General features: G+C 49.1%; 1 protein-coding gene across 11 annotated transcripts in view; it reads right to left on the bottom strand.

The window, feature by feature from the left end:
- Window positions 1-344: 344 nt before the first annotated feature.
- COL6A3 (collagen type VI alpha 3 chain) overlaps window positions 345-9,937 on the bottom strand; it is a 57,714-nt gene continuing 48,121 nt past the window's right edge. For 7 of the 11 annotated variants that reach the window (XM_018911828.3, XM_018911829.3, XM_018911833.3 and 4 more), the window contains 7 exons: window positions 9,127-9,407; window positions 7,501-7,755; window positions 5,875-5,949; window positions 4,151-4,330; window positions 3,982-4,035; window positions 979-1,149; window positions 345-859 (listed from right to left, as the gene is read on the bottom strand). In XM_018911828.3, the coding sequence (XP_018767373.3) occupies window positions 819-859; window positions 979-1,149; window positions 3,982-4,035; window positions 4,151-4,330; window positions 5,875-5,949; window positions 7,501-7,755; window positions 9,127-9,407 (1,057 nt within the window). In that variant the 3' untranslated portion in view covers window positions 345-818. The remainder of the gene's footprint in view (window positions 860-978; window positions 1,150-3,981; window positions 4,036-4,150; window positions 4,331-5,874; window positions 5,950-7,500; window positions 7,756-9,126; window positions 9,408-9,937) is intronic. The other 4 variants (XM_009088196.4, XM_018911839.3, XM_018911841.3 and 1 more) reach the window with 2 other exon arrangements.

The raw sequence follows: 9,937 nt of genomic DNA, 5'->3' as shown, positions 1-9,937 counted from the left end.
CTTTATTTAAAAGTTCTTTGCATAGACTTCCTGACACAGAATCCACAATAAAAATAAAACCCCCCCTCCCTCCCACTGCTCCCCCTCCCCAGACTGCTTTGCTTTGTGTTTTATAAAACATACAACATCAGAAGAATGCCAGAGGCATCCTACACCACAATTTAAAGATTTGTTAACTGAGGCCTTGGTCCCAGCAGTGCATTTGCATTTGGAAACTTTGCTTCCTTTTCCTTGCTAGTTCGGTTGGCCACATGTGGTACAAATGCATACAAGAGATCTAGTCTGAGACTGAATCCAGCAAAAGGAGAAAAAAAAAAAAAAAGAAAAAAAAAAGAGGAAGAGTGGAAATGGAACCAATTTTTTATCAGAATCAGCCACTCTCTTACACAAAGGCTTCCCCTGTAAAGTTACACTCAGTTATGAGAAGGATAAAAGCAAGCAGGTAACAAGTTGTAGTGAAATTATTATGATTTTTTTGGACTCATTTTTGTGATGCCTTATATAGGCAGAGAGCCAGAATTGGGGGGAAAAAAGGCTAATTTAGAGACATGTTGAGAGACAACAACAATCTGCACTTGGGTAAATATTTGGCAATGTTGAAGCTATACAATATAACCCGGGCACGTGTAGCACTCAGTCCACAAACAGTTTAGCACCATATTGATAGGTCATGCAGCAAAACCCTCTCCTCAGGGTTTGCCTGGGAGTTAAAAGCATGAAATATTACAGTGCAAGGTTGTCTATACCCTTAGCTTCTATAGGGGCAAGGTGGCAAAGGTGATGCTGTCTCAGAGGTAAGTGTTGGCCAGCCCCTGGCTCTATGTCCCCATCGCCGTCACCACGCCGGGGTTGATGGTGCCTGGTGGGGAAAGAAGGAATAAATAAGGCTTTGCTGCAGGATATTGAGGGAAGATAAACGAGGTAACAGCCAGGAGGAGCAGAAGGGAGGATGGCAAGGGTTTGGCTGGTCCCTCTTACCAGGGCTGCAGAGTTTTTCACATTCTTTCTGCGTGTTGAACCTGTTGTCGTTGCCGCCGCAGCCGCCGTACCAGAAGCGGGCGCAGCTCTTGGTCTCGGGGTCGTAGTACCACTTCAGCACAAAGTTCCTGCAGGTGCCCTCGTCCTTCTGCAGCCGGCAGACATCCATCACTGTGGAAAAAACCAGGAGCAACAGTGGTCAGTAGCACTCCTGGGTGAAGCACAGCCTTTTCTGAGGGTGTCTGCAGGGCAGGGCTGGAATGTGGGCTGAGAAAGGGCATCCACAGCTCAGACTGTGCAATCTCCTGATTTAGATGACTAAATCCCATCTCCATCTTTGCAAAGAGAACCTCTTTCCCTGGAGGTCACCAGTTTGTTTGTCTCCTGTGTTGCTGCCATGCATCCAGGAGTGATGAAGGAAGAGGGATGCATGGCAGTGGTTGTCTGGAAATCCCTTGGATCTGTAGGAAAGGAGTTGGCAGGTCTCAGAACTGGGAGAGGACTGGCTGGGCTGCAAGGCAAGAAGTACTGGCACCACTAAAATGACTGACTTCATTTAAATGAGAAATTTTGGATGTGAAGGTGCTCCTGGGTCCACCACACTGCATCTTGCATCCCTGGCTGGGTGAGCAGGGGACAGAACAACAGAGCGCTTGGATTGGGGCTAAATGAAATCGCCAAATAATTTTTTAAAAATAACATTAAAAAAAATCTGATATCACCCACTGATTTGCCATCAGGTCACACACCTCCCTTCACACAGGAAAGGAGAAGGAGCTTGTGCCTCCTCTGCTCAGCAGAGCATAAACACCACAGATAAGGGGGAGTCAGAAATCAGCATTGACCTTCCAGTTCAGCTTTGCTTTTGGGCTCCTACAGCCTAAAGCTTCCCCATGCCTTAGGCAGGCTCTTTGCCTTTTTTACATTCAGATTTTCTTTTTCCAAAACCCATCTCCCTTCTTCCCCACCTTCCAAAACACTGAAATCCAGTAGGTGTGAACACAGGAATGGCTCTTCCCCAAAGGGGAAGATGCACAGGAATTCCTGCACAGGAAAGAAATCCTAACACTGATCAAAACAGAAGGATTTCTTCTGTGTATATAACCTAATTTTCCCCTATTTCTGTCTGAAATTAAACAAAAGCTTACCCTAAGATTTCCAAGAATTGATGGAGAGCAAGACTAGGGAGTTAAAATGTGTTTTAAGTTGTAGCAGATAGGGAGAGACAGGGGTTTTTAATCATCCCATGGAGAAAATGTGCCTTGGCTCCTCAGTTACACTTTGGAGTTACTTTTGTCATGGTAAAAAAGTTAATAACAATAAAAAAATAAAACCATAGAATCATTAAGGTTGGAAAGTCCTCTAAGACCCTTGATCCCAGCACTGCCAAGCCCACCACTAAACCATGCCTCATGTTCCACATCTACACATCAAAAATTATCTATAAAAAGTCCATAATTAAAGGGGATCACAGCATTTCAAAGGCTTCCAAAGGGAAGTGGGTCTGGTGCACGTTATTGCACCCAAAGTGCTTCAAAGTTTGGGAGCTCAACTCATTTCTCATTGTTGCACCTGCTGAGAGCTGAACCCAGAGCCTGAGCACCTTAAAAGCTGAGCTGCACTGAACCCCTGTGTCCATTTTCCATGTGGATTCAAGCTCTGGCTTTGCAGAAAATGGAAAGGGAATGAAGTGAGCAGAGCACAGCAGGCAGAGACCTGAACATCCCTCCAGGGCCCCCAGGCTGCTTTTCTTGACTCTGTGCCCAGGGCAGAGCAGTGCCAAGTTGATGAAATATCACTTTAGCCTCAGAAACAGTTGCTGGAAACATCATCAAAGCATGTGACAGTGATCAGGAGGGGCTGGCCTGTGGGACAGGGCTAGCAGAAACTCGTGCCCTCCAGAGAAAACCTCAAAACCTCATCAGGGAGGCTTCCCTGCCCTCCCAGGGTGGAATCCTGCTCTGGAGTGAAGCTGTGTGCTGCTTCCTCTGGCAGCAAAGTGCTCAGATCACAGCCAAAGGATCCATGGTGCCCATTTGCTTCCCCAAAGCACCTTGAAACCCCCTTCTGCCACCCCAGACATCTCTGTGGCTGGTGGTGGCCGCCTCCTCCTTGCCTCCACATCTTTGCCAGTGACAAACATTCCCAAATGCATTTAAGGATCCTAAAATGAACCTAAGAAAGTCAAATGAGGTGGGAGGGTCTGTAGTTCATCTTTTCAAACCCTGTCATGCCACTGCAAGGACTAAAGCCCTGCCTTTAGGTACCAGAGCTGTCTTCACTCCTTGGTTTCCCTCCCAGCTCCACAAAGGGCCCTAAAACACCCCTGGGAGGGGGAGGCTGCTCTGATATGGATTTTCTGGGCTCTGTTCCCTTCCCAACCCCTTGCTGAACCAACACAGGGGATTTCAAGCCTCTTCTCCCTTCCCAGGTCTTGAAGGGGTTTGCAAACATAACCCCTTAACCTCAGAAACTCCTTGAGGAGAGGAGGGCATCGCCCTTTTCCTGCGGGCTCCTCCCTCAGGCTTGGCTTTCCTCTTTTGGTGATGAAGGAAAGAGTCTCCATGCAATGCCCAAGCCCCATGGAGTCACTTTCCATCAGGTTTTTTGGTTACAGGCAGTGAAATGTTGGGAATTCTCTACATTCCAGCAGAAGGGTGGCACTTCTTGGGCACACAGAGATAACACAAACCGGTTTGGGACCGTGCCATGCTCTGTTCAGCAACCCCAGGTCCCTGATGAAATCCAGTGAGCTTTGCCACTCAGGCTGTGCCAACACAGCACATCCTGGTGGGTCAACACACCCTCAGCATGCAAAGTGACTGGCTCATGCAAAGCAGATGGAAGGGCATGGTTGTGTGAAGGAGCAAGTGAAAACTAAGTCTGTGCTGCTTTTGGTCTGGGGTTGGACAGGCTTGGATGCATGCTGTGAAATGGTCAAGGTGAAAGAATGGGTTTGCTTTGTTTGTGATGATTCATTTTTTTTTGGGGGGGGTGTGTTACCTGATGAGAATCTTTTCTCAAGGGGTGGCTGCTGCATGGCTTTCTCATCTGCTGCTGGAGGAGGAAAAAGTGCATGGGTTTGGATTTTAAATGGTGTTTTCTCTCTGATCCAAGCATCATTTGACAATAGGACAAAATGCAAAAGGGTGAATCCTCATGGGGTACTTACATGGCTTTAAGCATTTGTTATAGCACTCAGCTTCGGTCTCAAATCTATTGGCATTACCTCCACAGCCACCATACCAACCCTGGCTGCAGAACTTGTGTTTGGAGTCAAAGAACCACACAATCTGATAGTCCTTGCACTGCATGCCCATGTCAAAGTCCAGCAAGCAAGGGTCTGGCCAATCTGCATGGCAAAAGGTGCAAAGGTTAAGTGATTCTGAGAGGGTTAAAAGCTGAAAAAGCAAAGAGATTGAAAAGAGGGAAAAAAAGGGAAAATAAAGTCTGGTTCAGGACTGGTGGCATTTCCCTCTCATGTGTTTTGTTTTGCTTTGCTGGATGCAAACCTTCCTCAGCCTCCAGTTTACCTCTTCCTGCTCTTGGTTTTGTCACAGATCCAAACCCCAGATCCTTGGAGCAATGTAGTGGGAGCCCCTTACTCCCCACTTGTGCACTCAAGACTGAGCCCTCACACAAATCCCCCCACCCTCTTTCAAAGTTCTGTGTCTTGGCAGTGACTTCTAGTCCTAAAGTGTGTTTATCTCTAAAAGCAAGTTGCACCTGGTATATGTGAAGGCTCAATGAACACTTAAACATATGTTCCTTTCCTGCCCCAAAAATGATAATTTGGGTCCAAATCCCAGAGTTTTTATTAGCTATGCTGGGCCATCCATGCTATTTTACAAGGAGGGCAGACTTTCCTCCAAAGTCTCTTGGAAAATTTACACATGAGTGTCTCCCATGAACTAGAGGAGGCTCAGCTAAACCCATCCCCAATTCCCTGCTCTCTTTAGAGTCTTTATCCTGTTGAAAACCTTGGATTAGTGTCCTTGGGAAATGCTCCCCCCAGATTTCTGGCTGCCATAAATCCTCAGGCAGAGGCATTTGCTATAATTGGGTCAGCAAATGGAGCTGAGAAGGAGAGGTCTGTGTGGAAGTGCAGAGCAAAGCACACAGCACATCCCTTTTCCCTGGGGCAGGAGAAGCCCACACACCTGGTTTGCCAAGGGCTGGTGCCAGGGGGTTAAACAAGGGGTTAAATAAAGGTGCTTGTCACCTGGTGGGAACAAGGGGGGATGAGGGGGATGGCAGTGGCAGGGAGAGGGGCCAAATGAGCAGGAGCACACGGGAAGAGAAGGATGATGGGTCATGCAGGAAGGAGAAACGAGTTGGTCCAGCACAAGCCCTTGGCCCCTTGGCTGCACAAAGCTCCAGTGGTGCCACCAGCCAGGCATGACTGAAATCCATGCTCATCCCACTCAACACCAGCAGCCAGAGCTCAACAGCAGCTCCACAGCTCCTGGCTGAGCACGCTGAGCAGCAGCATCTCCCCGTGCTCTCAGACCACTTTGTGAAGAAAATGAGCCCCAGCACAAGCAAAATGTTTGAAGGAAAATCCAGGGGTGATGATCCAGGGCTGAGTTTTGGATGGCAGATCCATTGTTGGTGTGGCTGCAGTGGCTGTGCTGCTGGGTGAAGGCTGAGAGCCCTTCCAGGTCCTTGGAGGAGGGGTTGTGACACTGATGGTGTGTGACAGCACCGGTGTGATGAGCTTGATGTCACCCAAAGCCATGAAAAGAGGCAGAGACCCCAAAGCAGGGCTCCAACCCAAGGGTGTCACCAAGGCCATGCTCAGCTGGCTCTGCAAAGCCAAGGATTTGCAGATGCCTTGGTGTTAGTGGGACTGTGGGAGCTCCCCAGCCCAGCAATCCCCCCGTGGCCCACACTCACCACTCTCAGGCCCTTCCAGTGGCTCAGTGTTGAGCATCATGTTGGCCAGGGACACCTGGGACTGTGCCTGGGTCTCTGTGGGGAGAGGCAGAGGGTCACTCAAGGGGGAGGGCAGCAGCAGCAGCACCCTCAGGGCAGTCACAAACAAACCCCCTGGCCCCTGCTCCAGCACAGGGGCCAGGTCTGGATCTGTTTAGCCCAGCACACAAATTGGAGAAATGTTTACTGGAGGCATCTGATGGGATGGGCAATGCCCAACTGCCTGGCTGTGCCAGGATGGGATCACCTTCCCTCCCCAGTGGCTCTGCTTGGGCTCATCCTCAGGGGTCACCACAGAGGAGCATCCTCAGGCCCCATGGGACTGCTTTGGATGGCCCCACTCACCCCACAGCATCGACAGGGCAGGGGTTCAGGAGCTGGATGTGGCCTCTCCTGAGCCAGTTTAGCTCTGGTCTCCTGGCCTTGGAGATGGCAGAACAAAAATGGCATCACCAGGGGAGCCAATCCGTGATGGATCTGTCCCCTCTTGTTCCCTCAAGGGCTCTCTTGGAGCACACTCCTCCCATCAGGCCTCACATCCCTCTATGGTGAGGATTGTCACAGGTGAAAAATATTCCATGGGGTGTCTGCAGGAACAGGAAGGGCTGGATTTGCTTTTCTTTAGGGTGTGGTTTGGGTGTGGCTAAGGGGGACAATCCTACTCAGTGTCCCGGTCACAGCTTGCCACCACTGCCTACTCACTTTATTCCCATTCAAGGTTTATTCCATGGGAAATGCAGCTCCCCTGGGCTTTGGGAGCTCCAATTCAGCACATGCAAATGTTACTTCTACCCACTGATGTCTTTTCTCAACATTTTTGTGGGCATGTTTATTGCTTGCAAAGGTAAGGGACTGGTCCAAACCCACTGAAGCCAGAAGAAAGGCTCTCCATGGGCACTGGAATTGTCTTGGAAGTGCCAGAGGAAGCCAGACACAGCACTGGCAGGACCAGCACAAACTTCACACCACCAAGCCAAGTCACCTCTGTGCCAACTGTATTAAAAAAAAAATTTGGCTGTGTCTTAGACAGCAACTTTTGGCCATGCCAGAGAGTTTGGTGATGGATGTGCACACATGGAGTTTGGATCCCCAAGGGACTAAACCTTCCATTTCATCTCCTCTTTGTGGGTTTTTCTGGGTAGTGTGGGAAGCAGATCAGTAGCTTTGGAAAAGGCTATTAGGGAAGCAGCTTTTCTTGCTTATTTTGAAATCAGGGTGGACTGAGTTTACCAGTTTGACTCATTATTAATTGCAGTAGTGCAGGCTGGGCCCTTACCAAGACTTTTTGCACTGATGTACAAACCCTCCAGCACGTAACAAACCCACTCTGGGACTGCCTTTAATTATCCCACATTCTGTGCTGATTTAACCCCACTGAAGTGCAACTCCCATTTTTCAAAGAAACACATTTGCCACGTCTCATACCCTGCTGGTGAGAGCAGACATGAAGTGACACAGCTTAGCACAGCCAGGGCTGGAATTTTTGATACCAACTGATTCCCGATCTCTCTTTTTTTTCCCCTCCCACTTTTTCTGCCCACTTAATGAAAAAAAACCAATGCCCACATGTTTCTGAGAGTCACTTACTCGTGCTGAATGACCCTGTGTAGGTTACTTTGGGCTGGGATTTTTGGGAGCCAGTGATGACAACAACATATTTCTGCCCGCTCCTGAGCCCCCGGATGACGTGCTCGGTGCCGGTCAGGTTTTGCCTCTGCACGAGGGAGTGGTCCTGTGCCAAGGTGACAGTGACATCAAAGGTGCTGTGGGGCTCAGGGCTGGCCCAGCGCAGTCTGGCACTGCTCTCAGTGACGTCTGTGATCTGGAGGTCCTGGGTCTTTGCTGCAGGGCAGAACCAGAATCAGAATCAGAATCAGAATCAGAATCAGAATCAGAATCAGAATCAGAATCAGAATCAGAATCAAAATCAGAAAAGACAACAGGCAGTGAGTGAAGAGGGAAAGATCTCAAGGAAGAAATGCCTCAGTGCTGCAGAATCTTCTTTCCATGGCAAGTGTAAGCCAGGCTGGCACTTGGCTGTCTCAAATGCCCCTGCAGAGGAGGCTTTGTTTCCCATAGCTCAGATGATTCACCAAGTGGTTTATTTATCTTTAGTAATCTGTTGCAATCTAGCAAATCAAAGCCTTTTTTCTTTTCTTTATTTTTCCCCACAAGATTCTCACAGCTTGAAATTCCCAGCACTTTCCCAACAACTGTAAATGTGCCCAGTCAGATCCTTCCTTCTCTAGGGTGCAATGGATTCACTGAGCTGCTGAAGACCTTCAAGCCAAGCCTGCCTAAGAGTGAACATAAAATCACAGACTGGTTTGGGTTGGAAGGGACCTTCAAGACCATCTCATTCCAACCTCCATGCCATGGGCAGGGATACCTTCCTCTAGACCAGGTTGCTCCAAGCCCTGGTCTTGAACATTTCCAGGGATGATAACCTTAACAGGTCAAAGAAGTTGTTATGGAAAGGTTTTCCTGCTCTGGCAGATCACTGGATGAGACCTTTATAAACACTGCTTGAAGCACTGGTGGAGCAAGAAACACCCAGAAAAGTTTATTCCCCTCAAGCTGATAAAAGCATTAGCCTTGAAACAGCTGATTGCTTTTATTTATTTATTTTTAATATTTATGCAGGGATTTGCTATCAGTGACTGGATGAGCTTCCCTGTGCTTGGACACATTCTTTGATTTTTGCTCAGCTGGTGCAGATCTGCCTGTACCCCCTTGCAAAAATACCCCTTTGTATGAACTGTGCTCACATGAAAGAGGCTTGGCATTCCCAAACTGGTCTCCACACCGATCCATTGATGAACTAGCTATTCCTGTTAGCTGAGAGTTCAAACAATGCCATTTATATGAACCACCATTATAGCAAAACTTGGCCAATGCTCCAAGGAAATCATGGAAACAAATGAGCCACTAGAGTGAGTCACTAGAAAGAGAAACTCTCTGTAGAGGGATGGATTGTTCCTGCTTGTGTTTTGCCTAGGGGCAGTCTGTCCCTCACCTATTTTGCACAAAATTCTTAATGCAAGTTGGCAATGCCCCAGCACAGACCTCCTGATTTACACCTAAAACCAAAATTTGGCCTCTGGGTGACATTAACCACAGGAAAAATCCTCTCAGGGGGCGAGAAGAGCCACAGCCTGCTGTGGTTCAGCCTAGAGGCAGGCCCTGCCCACAGGGGGAGAGCTGCCCACGTACCGCTGTGTCTCCTCCTGCCGCCAGCCGCGGTGCCGGTGGCATTGCTGGTGGCAGCCCGGGCACTGGCTTTGCTGTGGGTGGTGGTGGCACTGGCTGCTCCCTGGGCAGTGGCGTTCCCCTGGGCCACAGAGCTGGCTGGGGTGGTCTCGGGGGCTCTGGCCTGGGCCGTGGTGCTGGCAGGAGTGGTTGTGGCGTGGGCACTCGCCGCTGGCTTGATGGTGGCGCTGACCGTGGTGCTGGCAGGGAAGGTGCGGCTGGCGGTCGCGTTGGGAGCCACGAACCTGAGCAGAATTTTGGAAATGGAGGTGAGTTGACCTAGAAACCACTGGCAAGAACCCACCTGAGGTCAAGAGTCTTTGCCAGCCTTAAATTTTCACTCTTCACAGTGAGTGAAAAGTGCTTAGATCCAGGCAGTGAAAAGTGCCCCTAGTTGAAGGTGTCCCTGCCCGTGGCAAGGGGTTGGAAGATGTTCTTTGAGGTTCCTTCCAACCCAAACTGTTCTGTGATTCTCTTATTATCTCTCATCCCCTTATTCTGATAAGGACGAACTCAGCAGACAGATCTGCAGTGTGCCTGACTTCAAGGGGCTTGGCCTTCTAAAGCCAGGACAGCTCTGTGCCACCAGTGAGTCTGGGTGACACAGAATGTTCAAGAAGCTTTCACTTCTCTTCAGAAAATATTACCATTGGTGCTGTGCTGGATTCTGTGTATCAGATAACCCAGGGCAGCCCAGCCTCTGAAAATAACATTTGGAGTAGAAAGCCCCAAATTCATAGTAATTTCTGGAATTCCTGACCTACAAAGTCAGCAT

The sequence above is a fragment of the Serinus canaria genome (genome assembly GCF_022539315.1).
Source record: "Serinus canaria isolate serCan28SL12 chromosome 7 unlocalized genomic scaffold, serCan2020 HiC_scaffold_29, whole genome shotgun sequence".
NCBI lineage: Eukaryota > Metazoa > Chordata > Aves > Passeriformes > Fringillidae > Serinus > Serinus canaria.
The sequence above is the reverse complement of the archived record's forward strand: the minus strand, read 5'-3'. Positions and strand labels throughout refer to the sequence as shown.